At 36.9% G+C, this 20,795-nt stretch overlaps 1 protein-coding gene across 4 annotated transcripts in view; it reads right to left on the bottom strand.

The window, feature by feature from the left end:
* Positions 1-20,795, bottom strand: part of LOC145260593 (uncharacterized) — a 116,549-nt gene that overhangs the window by 47,646 nt on the left and 48,108 nt on the right. For 2 of the 4 annotated variants that reach the window (XM_080118872.1, XM_080118892.1), the window contains exons 13-16: positions 18,313-18,579; positions 6,176-6,296; positions 4,961-5,260; positions 4,081-4,257 (exon numbers count right to left, since the gene is read on the bottom strand). In XM_080118872.1, coding sequence (XP_079974998.1) covers positions 4,081-4,257; positions 4,961-5,260; positions 6,176-6,296; positions 18,313-18,579 — 865 coding nt within the window. The remainder of the gene's footprint in view (positions 1-4,080; positions 4,258-4,960; positions 5,261-6,175; positions 6,297-18,312; positions 18,580-20,795) is intronic. The other 2 variants (XM_080118881.1, XM_080118900.1) reach the window with 1 other exon arrangement.

Below are 20,795 nucleotides of genomic sequence, written 5' to 3'. Positions count from 1 at the left end.
CTGCTGAACGCTCAACCAGTCAAGATGTGACAAACACCGCTCCAGTGGAGCCATGAGCCACCATCGCGTTCCTGACTAGTCAGTCAACCGCAAGTAACGTTACTCATCTTTCACTGAACTCTTATTCTTCCTATCACTTCCTATCACTCTTTCCTGTATATTTATGCAAATAAATTGCATTTGTTTCGTTGATATATAACGGCATATTTTCATCTTCATTATGCGACCTTTCGTCTATTCAATTCCTCTACCATTAAATACATTCACCATTATATACATGGAGACAGGATCGTTTATCACACTGCAGACCGTCCTTTCCCCAACAATACCATACCGCCATGTGGTATCGTAAGCTTTTTCCAGATCAAAGAATATAGCAGTCATATGCTTTTTTTGTATAAATGCATTTCTGATAGAAGTTTCCAGTCGTATTAAGTGGTGTGTAGTGCTCCGTTGTTTTCGCAAACCACATTGAAGGTTGGTTAATATTTCAGTTGTTTCAAGAAACCACATTAGTCGGGTGTTTATCATTCTCTTCATCGTCTTGCACACGCAACTTGTTAGAGCTATGGGGCGATAATTAGGAGTCAGATGGATCCTTCCCTGGTTTTGTTATGGGAATGACTGTGGCTTGTTTCCATATAGCTGGAAGGTTGCCATTGATCCAGATGTCATTAAGAATGGAAAGTACTTTAATGGTTGATCTGGTAGTTGGTTCAGGAATTCATATGTTATCTCATCTGGTCCTTCAGCCGTGTTATTGGCTTTTTTTAGTTCTTGAATGGTAAAAAGTTTATTATAAACTTCTTCATTATTATTTTTAATGTGTAAGTTGTTTTTTTTATGATTCATGTTTAATAGTCTGGAATTTTTTATTGTAATTTTTGGATGATGAATTATTTGCAATAGTATCTGCAAGCATGTTGGCTATGTCCTTTTTTTCGGTTATTTTTTTTATTGTTTATACAGAGGTGGTTGAGAGGGGAACTGGTGTTTTTTTCCTGATATTTTTCATATCATTTTCCATATGGTTTTGTCTTTGGTGTTATTGTTGACTTTGGACACAAAGTTTTTCCAGGATTCACATTTGGCTTCTTTTATTGTTCACCGTGCTTTAGCTCTGCATATTTTGAAGTTGTTTAAATTCTGAGTAGTTGGTCGGTTGTTGAATATTCTTAATGCAGCACGTCGTAGCCTGATAGCCTTTTTGCAATCATCATTAAACCAGGACCGATTATACTTGGTTGATACCTTTGTTTTCGGTATGCATTCCTCAGCTATTCAGATGATGGTATCTGTAAAGTTAGTGACTGGGTCTTTCACATGTTTTCCAGGTAAGAGTTTGTGTTCGCATAATGATTTGAATTTATTCCAGTTACCTTTTTTAAGGTTCCGAGGAATTTTTGAGTTTGTTTCAGGACTAAAGTGTTCTAATATTATTGGGAAGTGGTCGCTCCCACAAGTGTCCTCGTGCACTGTCCAGTTGTAATCCATAAAGATACTAGGATCACTTATAGAGAGGTCAATTGCTGAGTATGAGTTTGTAGCAGAGTGAATAAAAGTTGGTTTTTTGTTATTATATATGCATAGGTTGTTGTTGTTGTTGATAATATTTTCTATAATGATTCCTTTCTGTCTGTGTCTGAACATCCCCAACTAACATTATGACTGTTAAAGTTACCTAATAATATGAAGGGGCAAGGAAGTTGGTTGATAAGTTTTTCTATCTCTGTTTCATCTATATGGTCATTTGGGGGTAGATAGATGGAGCAGATTGTGACTGTTCTATGTAGGGTGGTTGTGGTGGCAATTGCCTGTAAATTAGTTTGTAGATTTATTTGGCTTTGTGCTGTGTTTTTGTTGATGAGAATGGATGTTCCTCCAGAAGCTCTATTTGGATTATTTGTTGTGTCGTTATATTCAGTGAAGTTATGGAGATTGATAGTTTCAGATGGTTTTAAAAAAGTCTCTTGTAGGCATATTATAGTAGGGCAGAGATTGGATATTAGTAGAAGTAATTCATTCTTGTTGGCTTTTATACCTCTGCAATTCCATTGGATTATTTTGTTAGCCATAGTTTAGTTTTATGTTTTTGATTTCCTTTTATTTTATTAAGAATAATAATGGTTGTTTTCTACTATTTGATTATGGGGGTTCGGAGGCTCTGTCGTCTGTTTCCATTATTTCCAAGGATTTAAATTTGTTCTGATCTGTAGTTCTGGTTTTTGACGTGGAGCAAGATCTGTCTTTTTTGGGTTTTTCATTTATTTTCTGCTTGGTTGGTGTGAGATTTGATTTTTTTTTCTTTGCGGAGGGTACTAGCGATTGTTCTTTTGGTTTTGGGATGTTTTCAGTTTGTGTGGGTTTTTTGTTAGAGGATTGTGTTTGATTTTTGGGATCTGGTGGGATTTTATTTTCAACTGTTTGGTAGTTATTTTCAAGTACAGCTTGTGTTGACGGCAGTTGCCGTAAGGTGGCTCTCAATGCCTCAACTAGTTCTTGAAGTGATTTTATGAGGGTAGAGATTTCCTTTAGTTCAATGTTTTCTATTGCTTTTAATTATTTTTTGGCTGCACCTGCCTATGATCTAGTTGGTTCTGTTGTGGTGGTTGTTTCAATAATTTTTCTAGCTTCGGTAAAACTTATGTTTTTGGTATATTTTTGTTTGTTTATTTTTTTTTATCCAGTTTTGGCAGAGCGATGAGTATGCTGGATAGTTCTCACCACAGTTTGGGCATTTTATATTTCCTTGGCATTCTGTTTCCTGGTGTTCATTACTGCTACATTTTGGGCATACTGTTTTCCTGGTGCAGTATTCTTTGAAGTGGCCAAATTTTTGGCAGTTTAGGCAGCGAAGTGGTCCGGGGATATGTTTCTACTTTAATGTTAATATATCCAATCTTCAGTTCAATTGGTGGAGTGGGAGTATTGAAAGTTAATATGTATGAGTTGGTGTTTATTGTTTGTTTCTTTTTTTTGTAATTATTTTAGTATCTATAACTTTTTGATTTTTTAGGTTTGTTTTTATTTCTTCTAGAGAGCAGGTGTTTAATTCTGGACATCCAATGACTCCCTTTGAGGTGTTGAGGGTTTTGTGAGGGTAGGCTTTGATGTTTATATCATGGAACTTTGTCCATGTTAAAATTTCTTCAGCACTACTTTTAGTAGATACTTGTATGAGTAAAGTTCCATTTTTTTATTTTTTTTATTTGTGTTCAGATTTTTGTTGATAATTTTTTCGATTATGAATGGGGGCATTTTAGTTGTGTGTTATCTTGCGATTCCAAGATTATATACTCCGGAAAGTTTGTTTTCATCTTCATCACTTTCTGGATGGGGTCTTTTAATTTTTTTGGAAGCCATAAAATATTTTTTTTTTTTTCATCATCCCGTTCTAAGGCATTACGAGCCGCCACCTACGACCAACAGGTGGCCCCATTGAGGGACTTTTACTCTCCGCAGGGGGGCAGTCGGTGTATTCTGATACTCCACCGAAAGGGTTTGGGAGTGGGAGGGGGGAGAATAAAATAAAAAGGAGAGGGAGAGGGGCTGTTGTTTTTATAGAACAAAATTAAGTTTTACAAAAAAATCAGAAAACAAAAAATGCCAATGTAGGTGCATTTCGTCTCAGGAAGCCAAAGGACAGCCTGATCTGGTAGCACCAGCATGATTGGTGAACGAAATGGTTTCGACACTAACGATAACGAAATAATACATGAGGAAGCAGTAGAGCACATAGTAGCAAAAGCACTCTTAAAATAAGTTGACCTCTTGACCAAACTACCTTAGATTGATGTATGCTTGTTAAAAAATGAAAACTGGTTAGAATTTTCAAACACTGGATGGATAAGGGAAAGTAGGAAGGTGAGAGTTTATAAAAAAACAAAATTGTAAAAGTGTTAAAAGGCAAAAGCATCATCACAAACAGAAAACACAAAACAACCTTTCGTGCGCAATAACAGTAAGAGAACAAAAATGAATAAAAGAAAATCAGGAAAGAGTCAAAAAGATTTTATAATGGGACGAGGCAATGATCATCAAATGTTTGCACGACAACAATTGGCATTTGCTGCCACTTACCGTCCGAGTGAATTTCACTTTTTTGGTCAGATGCACAACCTTCAAAACCCTTTTCATTGCTCTTAGCAAGCAAAGTGTCATCCTCATCTTTTTCTTCAGTTTCCTCTTCATCCTCATCCTCTTCTGTTGATGTATCATCTAAATCCTTTTCCTCTTCCGTTTGTCTTGTGTCTTCCCCTGACAGAGACAAGACAACGTACGGTCAAATCTGACAGGGTAAGTCAAGCAAATGTAAACACACCCACACTTTTATGCAAGTTAGACATTCAGAAGGAATGAAAGTGATAGAAAAGTAGAGAGGGAGATGCATTGAAGAGTTTGTTCTCAAAACTTTCATTGCTCATTTAATATAAAAAGATTCATCAAGCACACATCGATATGCATGTCGGAACTTGTGCATTCATATCTTTTCCCAAGGATACGCAATTGAGTATTGATAAAATTTCAATTCTATAAAAATTATTACATAGTCTGTGTTAGTATCCATTATTCTGGTTATGAAGACCCTCAACTCTAAAAGAACAACATATTGAATAAAGAATCAATAGCAAACTTCAAACATGAATAAATTCCTTATTTATATTAAACGACAGATATGTAATGAAGTGGAGGAGAAGGGGGTCACTGTCATCGTCACCAAAGACAGAGTTGAAATGTTAAAAGCTAAAACAAAATCTTTGAGACAAACAAAATTTCTTACCATGCAATAATATTAGCAATACTTAATAGATATCATTATTGAATTGCCAGAGAGAGCGGACTTGATAAATTACATCCACGAGTCACCCTCAGAAAAAGGGGGAAGAAAAGGTTTCAGTAAGCTCATTTAATTTGTTTTGAAACGCAAATTAAAGAGCAATATGAAAGCAAAACGACTTACCAATTCCTGGTTTTCCTAGAATATCCATCACACTGCCTGTTTTCAGAGTTGATGCTGGTTGAAGTCCGCCAAATATACTACCGCTATTACTTGCCGAGAAAGATGACGACGAATTTATCGAAGACTTATTTCCCCCTCCCAGCACATCCATCACGCTGCCAGATGTCTTCAGAGACTTTGCAGTAAAAAATCCCGATGAAAAGTTGCTAGTGGGCGGTGAAGACGTGTAATCAGTTTTTTTGACCCCTGACAATGCCTCCATGACGCTACCAGTCTTCAGTTGAGGGGACGCTTTTAAGCCTAAATAAAAATACAAATAGAAAAGGAAAGCAGAAATTAGATCATAGATTTGATTGTTTAGTAAAATATCCGTTTTATTTTTTAGATTTGGAATATGTCACAAGTGTTGACTATTAATCACAAATGAAAGTCAAGTAAAAATGTATTCATGGGTTATGCAAAAGTAAATAAACCAAAATTTATAAGAAAATAATAAAGTAGAGGATTAATTACAGATAAAAATCAATTTTACCATCCATTGTAGTTTCATCGTATTGCGTTGTTCATTTTTACTTGCTTAAATGACCCCCACCCCCTGTAAATACCTGATGTCTTTCTAGAAAGAATTCTAACTAGAAAGATATCAGAGAAACAAATGCTAACAATAGAATCTTTGAATTCATAAGATATGATAGTGATGACTTGCTTAAATTAAAAAAATTACCTCTCTTCTGCTTTACGGAAAATTCCTGCATTTTTCAAAATTTGGTTCAGGAAAAATTTACAATGATACTGGTAAACTTCAGAGTTGTGATTTTCAAAACAACAAATTGGATTCAAGATGTACTTCATCAATCAAATTGAAGACAGATTTTTTAGTCTGGTGATGTAGATTTAGTGCGGAAAACATGTAATGGATTTAGATATAATTGTTGAAAGCAATTAGAAAAGAAAAAAACTGATCTTTTTATAATCCTTACGTCAATCAATGCAAATTTTTAAAGACTTTGATGACCCATAAATCATAGGTGATTTTTTTTTCAGATCAAAGATGGATAAGGATTATAAAAAGATTGGTTTTATTTTTTATTTTGCAATTAATCAATGACAGCTAAATCCATTACATATTTTCCACACTAAATATGCATCACCTAGCACGTTTTCATCCTAAATTTAAACACTGTGACCATAACAAGTGAAATTTTTAAGTCTTACTTGTTGAAGAAGGACTTGACAATTTGGGTTTGGGTAAGTTTGACGTTGATGAATACTGGAATGTCTGCTGTGGAGTGTCTGCTGAATCTTTCGCCTTAGCGGGAGTACTGAATTTGAAATCCTGCAATTAAAAAACATTCAATTTTTACCTTGAGGCATAAAAAAAAAATTCCCTTTTCACTGTCCGCCAGTCATGAACGTGTCAAAACTTATAAATATAATATTCCCTCGATATTCGTGTGGATTACATTCTTTACCGCCAGCACCATCCCTCACGAACAACAACAAAAAAAAAAACACAAATACTGGATAGTTTTAAAACGGCACTAAAGTACTAAAATTATCGCCCCATTAGACTCCTCCCACTTTTCGCCAAAATATTTGAATCCATTATTAACCAAGCTCTAGTCCATCACCTTACAGATGCTAAACTTCTGACCAACCAACAATACGGATTTAGGCAAGCGCGTTCCACGGCAGACATCCTCACTGTAATCTCTGGGCATATATACCATTCACTTGACAAAGCAAGGGAGGGTAGAGCAGTAGCTCTAGATATATCTAAGGCTTTTGACAGGGTAGGGCATGAAGGTCTTCTCAGGAAAATCAGATCATACGGTATCACTGGAAGAATCTTTAACATAATTAAATCCTTCTTAGATAAGAGAAATATCCAGGTTGTCATCGATGGTTGTACATCTAAACAATATGATATAAATGCGGGAGTGCCTCTATTATTTCTAATATTCATAAATGACCTCCCCGACAAAATTGTCTGTGAGATGGGTATATATGCTGATGACACCACTCTCTATAAACGACACGACAGGAAAACAAATGAACACTATCTAGAGAAATGGCAGAAACACTAGAGGATGACCTCCGATCTGTTGTGGAATGGGGACAAAAATAGATTGTCACATTCAATGCTGCCAAGACTAAGCTTGTTTCCTTCAATAACTACAAGAAACCTTCTCTACCACCAATAGCAATGGCCAAAGACTCTTTATCTGAAAGCATATCCTTTAAACTCCTCGGCCTAACGTTCATAGGAAACATGAGCTGGAAAAATTACATTGAGAGCATTGCCAGGACTGCTGGGAAAAAGGTAGGTTCTCTCTAACATGCTAGAAAGCTACTAACGGCCGAAATAATTCTGTACCGCTATAAGGCCATCATCATGTATGGAGTATTGTTGTCATATTTGGGCTGGTGCATCTGCTACTAGTCTCACTCCTAGCCAAGGTTCAAAAGAGAGTCGCCAACCTAATAGGTCCTGAACTGTCATCTAAGCTTCAGCCTCTGTCCCATCGACGTAATGTAGGACCCCTCTGCCTGTTCTACAAGTACTTTAATGGTGAATGCTCTGACGAACTGCAAGCACTTGTGCCCCCTCGACGTAAGTACCCCTGACAAACCCAGCAAGCACCAAAATCCCACCCCTTCACAGTAGAGATCCCTAGATGTAAGAGAGCCTTCTACTCCAGTGGTTTCTTACCCAAAACTGCTGGACTTTAGAATTCCCTTCAGAGTTCCTGCTTCCTCAACTGTACTGACATGCAGAAGTTCAAGTGTAACGTGAACTGACATCTTGCTGCTCAACTCCCCACATAGTACCCCTGTAGCTTATGTCCCTGATAGTAGCCCCCTACATCAAAGTGGCAATGTGCCTTGTTTGGGGTGAAATTACAATAAAATAAAAAACCCGTCATGTCAGACAAGTGCTATTCATTTGAACACTCCCCTTCCTGTGGGGAGCTGGTTGTAAACAAATATGCAGAAAGCTTGCAGCTTTAAGTGCGTGATGTTTGACATCCTGGGTCAACTCACTCACTTAACTTTTTAATCATTTAATTTCAACGATTCTCACTTCCTCTGTCCTCTTAGCGTCGCGGTAAGATATCACGTTTTCTTTCACTTTCTTTTCCACTTTTGTCTCAAGGGTTCAGGTTCGAGCCTACCTGCCTACTAACAATTTTTTTTTTTTTCACATTCTTCTCCTCCTTCACTTTTTTTCCCGACACACACAGCAATGCAGGGCACATCCACTAGTCTATATATATAAAAGGCAAAATGTGTGTGATCATTTCGTGTATGTATCGCAAAGGCTTTTCTCGCACACGCTCCTGGGGGGGTAACAATCGCTTAGAAGTATTTATATAGGCCGTAGATAATAATATCTAGGATTTGAGAACGCATGTAGCTTATAGATTTATTTACGTTGACTTTTACAAAATTATTGCTATTTTGGCTTCTCGCGTGTTGATTGGGCTTTTTAGTATAAATAAAGTGAAACTAAACTCTAACGGACGTGTTTTTCTGCATTGCGCCGGGAAAAACGTCCAGAAGCAATCAGCTTTGATCAATGTTGTATATCAGATAATTGCTATTCAATCTGGACAATTGGAAGCTGGTTTCCCCCTCCCCAACATCTGTTGGGGAAAAAAACAGTCAAATTTGGGTAAATAAACCTAAACACTGCCTCGACGCAAAAGTTAACTGCATGACTTCTATTTGACCTTCTTAATTAGGTCAAATGGAAGCAGCAGAGTTAACTTTTATTGCGGACACCTGTTTTTAATAAGTTAAATAAATGAATTCAAACGTGTCTCTGTTGTATGTCGTGGTGGCCCAATGGTTAACGTCGCACTTCTTTTTTTTTTCACACTTTAATTTCCAATTTTGCCTCAAGGGTCCAGGTTCGATCCTCATACTCACCTACCAAAACATTTTTTTTTATTATTTTACCCCCCCCCCCCGAGTTTTGATTTACCTCCAAACACCCGGGCATCGCCGGGTACCCCTTTTTTTTTTTTTTTTTTTTTTTTTTTTACACAGTGATCACCACTTATCAAGGCCCGGAAGCCACTCAGGGATAAGAGTTATTGCAAGTACAACACGTTAGTGAGGAGATTTTATGAAGTGTTTAATTAGGGGGGTGGTTCATTAGGAATTTGTTAACATTAGACTTGAAGACATCCAAGTTGTAGTCCGGAGGGAAGCAGGCAGACGGAACAGAGTTCCACAGGCGTGCAGTTCTAAGAAAGAAGCTTTGCTCATGAAATCCGCGTTTTGATTTAGGCACAGATATAGAGTGGGGGAAATTTTTCACAGTGGATTCAGCTAGACGGGTGTTTTTCGTGAAAGTTTGGCGAGGGGGGACCAGGGATTGGAGTTCAGACGAGCATCTGCCATGAAAATAACGATAAAACAAGGATAGGCTCGCAACGTCTCTTCTGTGGGAGAGAGGTTGCAGGGTAGAGAAAAGGGCATCCCCCACTAAACCACGAAGTCTATTTTGTACTCTGTCAAGGCATGATAGGCTGTTTTTGGCAGCTCCTGCCCAGATATGGCAACAGTATTCCATCCTTGGCCGTACTTGGCTTTTATATAGATAGAGAATTGCATCAGTAGTGAGATATCTTCTGGAGCGGTAGAAGGATCCCACCATCTTTCCTGCGACCTTGGCAACAGACTTAATGTACGTGTTCCATTTCAGATCAGGAGTAAAGGTCAAACCCAAAAGCTTGTCAAAACACGGGGCCTCACCCAGACGAGAGCCATCCATATCAATTGATGCCAGCTGGGGATCAGAGCGTTGATGATGTAAGGATAGGAGTTTGGTTTTAGATGCATTAAAGGTAACTAGCCACATCTTCCCCCACTGAACCACGCGCTCGAGATCAGAGGAGAGAGAATTCGAGAGAACTTCGTCATTTACAGCCTTTGATGTGTTGCCGTAGATGGTCGTGTCATCAGCATAGATGTCAACGAATGATTTAAGTATGTGTTTTGGGAGGTCATTGATGTAGATCAGGAAGAGAGTTGGGCCGAGGATTGACCCCTGAGGGACTCCAGCATTTATATTGCAGGCCTCCGATTTTTGTCCATCTACCACTACTCTTATGAGCCTATCGGAGAGAAATGATTTAATGATTGAGAAAACATTTCCAGTTATACCGTAACCCTCGCTAGTCTATCTATATATATAAAAGCGAAAATGTATGTATCTTTGTGTGTCTGCTAAAAACGTTCGACACACGCGATGAAAATTCAACAACTCGGTATCATATTGAAGCCCCATCCTTCGCTTGAAAAATATCAAAAAATTGGCCAAAAACGTTAACTTTTTCACCCCGAAATCGACAATTTTCGACGGGGGGGGGGGGGGGGGGGGATCAACAGAAACGGGTTTCACGTAACGATGCCCGATTCTATGCATGCGTCAGATGACGTCATGACCTGATTTACTTTAAATAGTTGAAAAACCGAGTAAACTTCATCCCCGTCGCTTTAGCGCAGTTGGTTAACACGTTTGTTCATTATCTAAACGTTTTGGGTTCGAATCGTGGTGTGAAATGGTTTTTTTTTTTTTCGATTTTTTAAATATAAATATTGAACCCTGTATTATTTAAGCCATTTTTCACGTAACATTCGTTTTCCTGGTTTTTTTCTTTTTTTTTTTTTTTTTTTTTTACTTCGCTTATTCTTAGCGACACCCGGGTATCCACCGATTTTTTAAATTTTAATATCGAAACAGGCTCATTTAAGCCATTTTTCACGTGTTCGTTTTTTTTTGTTTTCAACGTTCGTTTGCCTTACGTTAGATTTTTTTGTGCTTTTTTTTTATGTTTTGATTACACCCCCCCCCCCCCGCTTAATTAAAACGTTTTCTTTTCTTACTTTATTATAACAATGCTTACATCGTCGTCGTAACGCTCGACGACTTTCAAACATCTTTCACTAACTCATTCTGGCTGGCCGATTTTATTTTCAAACTTCGCCTCAGGGCTTCAGGTTCGATCCCCCCCCCCCCCCACCGGTTTCTTTTTTATTTAACACCACACACACCTACAAACACCCGGGCAATGCCGGATACCCCTCGCTAGTATATATATAAAAGCAAAACACCACCCCACCCCCAGAGTTTCCACACGCACCTCCAAACACCTGGGCAACGCCGGGTACCCCTCGTTATCATCTCTATATATAAAAGCGAAAGTGTCTGTATGTATATATGTATGTATGTATGTGTGTATGTTTGTCTGCTAAAAACTTTCGACAGACACAACAAAAATTCACAAACTCGGTATCATATTGAAGCTCCATCCTTCGCATGAAAAATATCGAAAAATTGGCCAAATACATTCATTTTTTTCACCCCGAAATCGACAATTTTCTACAGGGGGGGCCAACAAAAACAGTCCTCTCGTGACGACGACCAGTTCTACGAATGCGCCAGATGACGTCATGACCTGATTTACTTTAAATAGTTGAAAAACTGACTAAGTTTCATGTACGTTACGTTAGCTCAGGTGATTAGCGTGTTAGTTCATTATCTAAGCGTTTTGGGTTCAAATCGTGGTTTGAGATGTCTTTTTTTTTCTCGATTTTTTAAATTTAAATATTGAACCAGTGTTATTCAAGCCACTTTTCACGTAATGTTCCTTTTCCTGTTTTTTTTTTGTTTTTTTTTTTTTTTTTTTACTTCGCTTATCCACCCCCGACCACACACCCCAAAAAACCTGGGTACCCACCCATTTTTTTAATTTTAATATCGAAACAGAAAAACGGACACATGAAAAATGGCTTAAATAAAGCCATTTTTCACGTGTTCGTTTTTCTGTTTCCATCGTTCGTTTGTCTTACGTTAGTTTTTTTTTGTGTTTTTTTTATTTTTTTATTACACCCCCCCCCCCGCTCAAGTTTTAACATTGTTTTCTTTTTTTACTTCGCTTATAAAAAACAAACCTTGTCATTGAAGTAGTTGTCGTAACGCTCTACGACTTCCGTGCGCGTACCTGTCAATTTGGTTCTTACTTAAATAAATTCAAACATCCTTCAGTAACTCATTCTGGCTGGCCGATTTTATCTTCAAACTTCGCCTCAGGGCTTCGGGTTCGATCCTACAACTCCCTCCCCCCTGGTTTATTTTTTATTTAACACCACACACACCTCCAAACACCTGGGCAACGCTGGGTACCCCCGCTAGTCTATAAATATAAAAGCAAAAATGTATGTATGTGTGTTCGCTTTTTCTGTGTGTCTACAAAAGGCTTCTTTCAGAGAAGCAGTCGCTCGGTTCACAACTTTTTATATCACATACAAATCGTAATATCTCACAGTTAACAACAAAGCTTGCCTATCTATTTAATTTGCTCGATTTCGGGAATATATATATTCAATATTTGTCACTCGCCGCATGTGGCTTAGTCTTTTTCCTATAACATCTTCGGGAGGAAAAAAAAAAGCATTCAGCAGTAAATGAATACTATCCCGCAGTCAAAACTTGACCTCATTTAAAACGGGCACCAGCTAAATCCAACTAATTAAATAACCTGTCAATTTGGTTCTTACTTAAATAAATTCAAACATCTTTCAGTTACTCATTCTGGCTGGCTAATTTTATTTTCAAACTTCGCCTCAGGGCTTCGGGTCCGATCCTACCAACCTTTACCCCCCCCCCCGGTTTATTTTTTATTTAACACCACACACACCTCCAAACACCCGGGGCAACGCCAGTTACCCCCGCTAGTCTATATATATAAAAGGCAAATGCGGCGCATGGATTTTTGTATGTCTCGAAAAGTCTTTTTTCACCGACGGTCCTGGGGTCGTTACTATCACTTAGAAGTGTTCATATACCCCCTAGATAATAATATCTACGATTTGGGAACGAGCGTTGCCTCTAGATTTATTTCGCCGTATCGCCTGTTTGTCCTGCGTTTTAGTATAAATAAAGTGAAAGTAAAGTCGATCATTACGTGTTCTCGGCTTTCGTGCCGAAACGTCCAGAAAGCAATCAGCTTTTGGTCAATCTGGAGTTTTTCCTTATATCAGACAATTGCTATTCGATTTGGACAATCCCCTTTAAATGGGGAGCTGCCCCCCCCCATTATCTGGGGGAAGCGAAAACTAAAAATACTGCCACGTCATCGTAATGATCCCGCGATGACCTCGTTTAGCGTTTCCTGTCAATCAAACCTCTTTCACTCGCTTTATAAGCCTTAACTTAACACGCTAATCAATTACTCTCACTCGTGGTCGAGAGGGTTAAGTGGTTGGCTTTTGTGTCCACCTCCACGTCAAGGCTTCCGGGTTCAATCCCGCCTCCCGACCAAAACTATTTTTTTTCTTTTACACCTTTAAACACCCGGGCAACATTTTTTATTACTTCGCTTATTCTTTAGTTTACCCCCCACCTCATACACACAGCGTTGTTATCTTAAGATTGCAAGTTTGATCCGACAGGTTTATTTATGCCATTTTTTTTACTGCTTTTTTTTTTGTTTTTGTTTTTTCAGATTTTTTTAAGATCGTCTTTTTTAACCTTCCTCCCATACACACACCTACAAACACCCGGGCAACGCCGGGTACCCCCACTAGTCTATTTTGGAAAAGGCATAATGGGCGCGTGTGCGTTTCTGTATGTCCACTAAAGGCTTTTTTCTTCGGCCTTCTCATGTCGATTACATTTATGGAAAACTTTCCTTATACTTCCTAGATTATAATTTCTCAGATTTGAAAATGGACGTTGTCTATCTTTATTTTGATTGAGTTTTAAAAATTTGCCTCCTTCCCGTCTTTTTGAGTGTTTGTCTTTTTTGTCTAAAGCAAAGGCAATTAGGTTTGATCACTGTGTAGGAAACCTTTCATATCAGACAATTGCTATTCATTTGGACACTGCCAGAGCTACCCCCTTTCAGGTGGGGGGGGGGGGAGAGAGAGAGAGAGAGAGAGAGAGAGAGAGAGCTGGTTTTCCAACATCATAGGGAAATAAATACGGCAGAAACCGGCCTACAGCCAGAGTTAAGTGTGTAATTCTTAACTTAAGCCAGACGTTCATTTCTGCACCTGCGTGAACACCTTCGCTTAATTATTCATTTATGCAAGTCAATTTTTTGATTGACACCGCTAAAGTTGAACGTCATAGCGTAGCAGTAAGATGTCAGGTTTTCTTTCACTTTATTTTCTGCTTGCTTACTACCACTGTTTCTTTTTTCAGCTCAGCACACACCTACAAACAGCCGGGCTCCCCTGCTAGTCTAATATAGAAAAGGCAAAATATGTGTGTGTGTGCCAAAAACTTTCGACACACACAACGGATCCTAACCAGATTGGTATCATTTACAAGTTCGATCTTTCAGACGACAAATATCGAAAAATTGGCCAAAACATTAATTCCTTCACCCTCAATTGGGCAGTTTTTTACAAGGAGGGGTCAGTTTTTGCAAAGTCATCATCTCAGTTTGATTGACTATGCTTAATTTCAATGCTCGGGACTTTTAACCTTTTTTCTCCTTTTTTTAAACAACACTTCTTTCCACCCAGGCTGCCCACTGTTGTTTTGACCCCCAAATAGGTGAGAGTATACTGTATGTGAAAAAACACAAAAAAAAACACACAAAAAAAAAAAAAAATGTGCAAGTGAAAGTTGAACTCGACAGAAGAGCAAGAATAATCAATAAGAGACACTAACAATGGGGTCGTTTTTAAAAGCATTGTAGGTTCAACAAGACTTTAGCAACATGTGGTCAAAAGATGATAAAAATGTTTCGCAGATGACAACTGATTTTCTCAGCCCAGGAATAGTTCAGATGAACGTGGAGATAACATTAAACATGGCGGCTGACTTTAATACGAACAAAATGCATGCAATTACTTCAGGGATGTTAGAGTGGCCAATGGATAAAAACATCTGAAATTAAGATAGATTTTGTTTGTTTTTTTTTAATATAAAAAACAGCAAAATTTTACAAAGAAACAGATTTCACGTTTCTTAGAGGCAAAGGTCATAAACAGCAATAAGCTTCATTACAGTTAACTTTTTTGTTTTTTTTACTTAGATGTAAGGGGCTACTATTTGGGACCATGCCAAGGAAAGATTAAGAAGATGTTTCTTTACATTACATTTAAACTTCTGCATGTCAGTACAGTCAGGGAAGCAGGTAGTAGAAAGGGAATTCCAAAGTCTAGCTGTTCGAGGGAAGAAACTATTATAGTTGAAAACTTTCTGGCATTTAGGGACCTCAACAATGAAAGAACAAAAAAAGGACAGGTGTAAAATATTTTCAAATAAATCTGGTTTTTACGTTTGTGATTCACATCAATTTTTGAATCAAGTCATAAAATGATACCAAGTAAAATGATTTGTATACAACAGAAATATCAAAGCAAGCTATTATGTAAGGTTTCGTGTCTAATAAAGGTCAGGTTAATAAAATAAAAAGGTGATAAAAAAAAATCTTAGTGGGTTTAATTTAAAACTTGTTAGAAATTATAGAAAATCGCAAAGCTGTTTTTATGTACATGTTACGACTTGTCCAAATTTTTTATTGCTGCTGTGCTTTACTATAAAACAATGCTGAAACACTGATATATGAAAATCTAAGAGTATATCTTTAATGTCCGTGACTGTTACGGATGGTGGGTTGTTAGGAGAAAGATGCACACACACACAAGAATTCGATGGTTGATTCTTCTCTAACTCAAACTGACAACCACTCAGATATCAATTGCAGGTTTTTATAACAATTTGTGATCATCTCAAATGACCTTATGAAATGGTTTTATCACTGTAGCCATGCCCCCAGGGCGTTTTATTTGGAGACAGATTTAGGTTGACAAACAAATCTATTTGCTTTTTCTTTATTCTATGTGATTCAATTGCCCTGCTTTTACTTCTTGCCAAATCACCTTTCACACCTCCAACATTTAACTTTTAACACTCATGTTTATGTTGCTTCTGCCCATGTAGGTGGTCCCTGATGCTAGGTGCATTATTTTTATTCAAATGATAATTCAAGATTTTTATCTCTTGGCAATTAATTTTTTGTATTTCGTTACCAGGTGCACCTCTTCTTGTCAAAATAAATTTTTGGTACACACAGCTTAGATATTTAACAAAGCCACTAAAAAAAAAAAAAAATGGTTAATGAGTCTGTTAGGTAGACGAGGATTGGTAACTATGATTAAACTGGGCAAAATTATTTAAGGTGGGTTCAATAAGAATTTGTTAACATTCGACTTGAAAACGACTATGTTGTAGTTAGTTGGGAAGCACACCTATGGCACTGTGTTCCATGTTCTTTAGATGAATATACAGGGGGGGGGATAGTTCCACATAATTTCAGAAATAACACAAAGGCTCTGTTCATGAAATTAGTCAAGTTTTAGGTTTACATCTTTCATTTTGTTTTTTACAAAAAGGTTGATAAGGTGTAAATTTGACCCATTTTTTTTCTCACCAACTGCCAAGTTGTGCCCCTATCATTGTTTTGGTTAATTTTTGGTTTATTGTAATAAATTATACAATATCACTGAAGCATTGGTTTTCAATGTAAGAATTTGTCTTGTTATCTAGATCAGTAAAAGCAATTAAGGTTTTGCTTCGTCCAATATTCAACATCTTACGGTTCTTTGGAACAAATTCCTTCATTATTTTGACTAAATCTGCCAATGTCAATTGCTCTTCAAGATATTCTATTATTATATCTCTTTTGTTTTGCCCTTATTTTTTATTTTTCTTTAATAGCTCATATTTTGTTTGAAATATTATAGGGGATATACTTGCTTGTTCTAAAGTTGTTGGTGATAGATCCTTTAAATATACATTTTTCACAAATGATAATTTTTCTAATAGTGTATCACTCATCATTTCAGATTCATATTTTGTCTTATAGCGTTATCAATGTTAATGCTTTCACAAGATGTGAATCCTTTTTCACTATTTTTGCCATTTGGTTGATGTACAATTCTGCAAATTAAAAGTTGCTAAATTGTGAGTAGTCAAAGGGGAAAAAAATTGAAAAACTCCTCAACCAGGTGACCACAATTGTGTATGTGGAGAGAGAGGACAGCATAAAAAGCAATTTTCTTCCTCAACTTCAGTTTAAACTAAGAAAGTCAAAATTCATAGAAAGACACCAACTGCACAGGTGGTGGTGTGAGGTCCATAACTCTTCCACCCTTTCATTGCTTAAAGTCTTAACGTTTACAAAATTTAACAATTTCACTTTTCAAAGAGAACTGTTATAAGATAAACAAGCCAAATATGCAAGGCCCCCTATACAAATGTAAAATTTACTATCACCATGACTAATATTTGTGAAAAAAATTTTTTAAATCCAAGGCGCGATTATTGAGAAAAGTATAAACAAATGAAAGGACAAAGAATTCGGGAGGTATTTTACTCCAATTTTCTGGGGCAACCAGAGCTATCCCTGAAAATTCGTTCTGGCAAAAATTTACTTTCACCATGACTAATGTTTGCGTAAAATTTGTTAAAAATCCTAAGTGTGGTTATTGAGAAAAGTGTGAACAAATAAACACACAAACGGGAGTGAATTACTAGATCCAATTCCTCCTTTGCCAGGGAACCTAAAAGCAGATTTCAATCAAAAAGCTGACAACTCACATCCATACGATGCTCTGATTTAAGTAAACAATAAACTCCATTGTTATCCATCATCCACACCTTATAAAGTTTTCTGCGCTTGCATTAGATATTATTTAATTTGTAAAGAAAAAAAAATTTAGCAATAAAATATACTAGAATTTGATTTTATTAACACTAATAAAATACAACTGACATTTGCAGAGTTTGTTACTTTTTTCTTCAGTGTCCAAGCATCTGTTAAAGAGGCTCTGACTACCAATCATTTGATTTGTTATGTTTAAGATTAAAATAACATTTTAAGATCTGTGGACAAAACTGTTGATAAGAATGTGAAATAACATTTTCATAACTAAAATGAAAAAACTGAATGGACACATCCTAAGAAGAAGAGATCTATTATTGTTTATAACATCAAACAGATCTTGTAACATTTTCATCAATGAAATGTTCTTTACATGAGCTGTTTGTTGCACTCTTTTCTTTTATGCAACTTTTGTATTTAATTCAATCTTTTTCTTCTACTTTTTATTCATAGTCAGCAACAAGTTTAAATGTCCGTTATGTAAAATAAGAATTACTTTTTTTTTCTTTATTACTTTGATGTTTCTCTTCATGGCAATTAAATTTAGCTTGCTAATGTCTATGTTGAATACTGTTGATAAAATGGAGATTCCAGTGAAAGGAAAAAACTAAATAACTGAAGCAGATTCAACAAGAAAAAGAAAAACGGAAAACTTACTAAACTTGAAGCTGAACTCTGCGATAAAACTGGAGCTTTGTTTATAATTGGACTTGAGAAAGTAAACATATTTGGAGATGTGATGGCGGCCGATGTCACTACTGTGCAAGTTGTACTTGAATTCAGAGGTGGACGTATCAACGATGATATTGGTAATGACGGTTCAGATGATTTTATCACTGAAGTTGAAAGATTATCACCAAAAGAAAACTTGGGCATCTCTTTAACAGGCAAAATAAACTTTGTTTCCAGTTCAACTGGTTCTTCCTGAAAAACAAAGGCAAACATTTGATAACTTTTTTTTTTACTGAAATTCAATATTTTGCTGGCAGAGTGATGCCTTTATCTTTACAAATACAACCAAACTTTTGTAAAAAGATTTAATGAGAAAATTAAATCCACTAGAATGCTGTTTCTTTGTATACAAGTCAGCTATTTTAATCTTTTGTTAATCATCCTGTTTCTTTTAATGCACACTGTAAACAATCTATACATCCTAGTGATACACATCAATTTTCCCTGATAAATTAATGGTGCTCAATTTTATCTTCATAAAAAATTTAAGAATTGGGCAAGTACCACAAAAAAAGTGGAATTACCAGTGATTTGAATATTGAAGAGAAGCAGTTCTATGGTAATATTCCACAGGCAGTAATTTTTTTTAAAGAAAATGTTGATGCAAATTCTGTTTGATGCCAAACACACAGAAGGGAAAGTTCTTTTTCAATTGTGACAAAAGTTTGTGAGTGATTGCCTTACCAAAGAATATAAGTCAATCGAGCACCACCTATAGGAAAAAAAAGTACAGAAAGACTAGTACGACATTTTGTTTGGAAGAAAGGGGTTGTAGAGAAGAGACTATCCGCTCACTAGATTGCCAAGTCGATTTCGTACTTTGTCAAGGTGAAAAAAGAGAGTCAACAATAGTTAAAAGAAAATCATGGATTCACAAATGATGAGAAATGAAAAAAAAAATATTACCTTAACAAATAACATCTTGTAAAATTGTTCATCGCATGCTAATTGATATTCAAATTGTATAATTCAGAAAATATCCTCCAACGTGATGAAGACTTATACAAGTTGAAAGCTCAACCATAAATACATTAGTAGTTTGGATGATCTGTTTATCACAAGAACTGAGAAAAAAACTGCAATCATTAGATGTTCTGTTCAATAAAAATCGTTTATATATCATCATGTTCTGTTTCATATGCTGGCATGCTTTCAATAGTTTCAAGAAATTTACTTGCAAACTAATCTATCTCTGCCAGGTGTTTAATCCTTTCAAACACTCATCAGTTGTTTTACATGGTCTGCTACGCCATCTGTTGTACATTTATTAACACAAGTATTCATCTATTCTTTCAATGTGACCAAACCAATTTAGTCTTCTGATTAACATACATCTTGAAATTTTGTCTACATTTAATCTTTCTCCGAGGTCACAAGATCTAAGCCTATCTTTAACACTCACATTACACATATGAATCCTGTGTCATTTCTCTCCATGCAACACATGTCCTCAACCATCACTGACCAGGTTTTACTTCCATACATCACAGTTTGTATACATTCTTGATAGACTCTTCCCTGGATCCACACTGATAAGACTATCAGGTTAGTAAGGGCAGAAATTCCCTGAACATACTCCATCTATTTCTAACTTTTGCAACAACACTAGTACTTTTTTTTTAATTATATTTTCACCCCAAACAAGGACAATTGCCATTTTGGTGTAAGGGACTACTATCAGGGGCAACAACTACTAGAGTACTATGTAGGAATTTGGGCAGCAAGATGTCAGTTCATGTTACACTTGAATTTCTGCACGTCAGTAGTTGGGGAAGCAGGGGCCTGGAATGGAATTCCAAAGTCTAGCGGTTCTGGGGAAGAAACTACTGGAGTAGAAAGATCTTTTATATCTAGGGATCTCTATTGTGTGGGGATAGGATTTAGTTGCCTGTCGGGTTTGTCGAGGGTGTTTACATCTTGGGGGCACAAGTGCTTGCAGTTCGTCAGAGCATTCACCACTAAAATACTTGTAGAACAGGCAGAGGGATGCAACATTTTGTCGATGGGACAGAGGCTGAAGCTTAGATGCCAGTTCAGGGCCTATCAGATTGGCGACTCTCTTTTGAACCTTGTCTAGGCGTGAGAGACTAGTAGCAGATGCACCAGCCCAAATGTGACAACAATACTCCATACATGGACGAATGGTGGCCTTATAGATGTACAGGATACTTTCGGGTGTTAGTAATTTTCTAGCACGGTAGAGAGAGCTGGCCTTCTTTGCAGCGGCCCTGGCAATGCTTTCAATGTAATTGTTCCAACTCATGTTTCCTGTGAACGTTAGGCTGACGAGTTTGAAAGATGTACTCTCAGATAAAGAGTCGTTGGCCATTGCTATTGGTGGTAGAGGAGGTTTCTTGTAATTGTTGAAGGAAACAAGTTTAGTCTTGGCAGCATTGAATGTGACCATC

This window comes from Euprymna scolopes, chromosome 3 (assembly GCF_053919585.1).
Source record: "Euprymna scolopes isolate OS-2025 chromosome 3, ASM5391958v1, whole genome shotgun sequence".
Taxonomy (NCBI): Eukaryota; Metazoa; Mollusca; class Cephalopoda; order Sepiida; family Sepiolidae; genus Euprymna; species Euprymna scolopes.
This window is presented reverse-complemented; position numbering and strand designations above follow the sequence as displayed.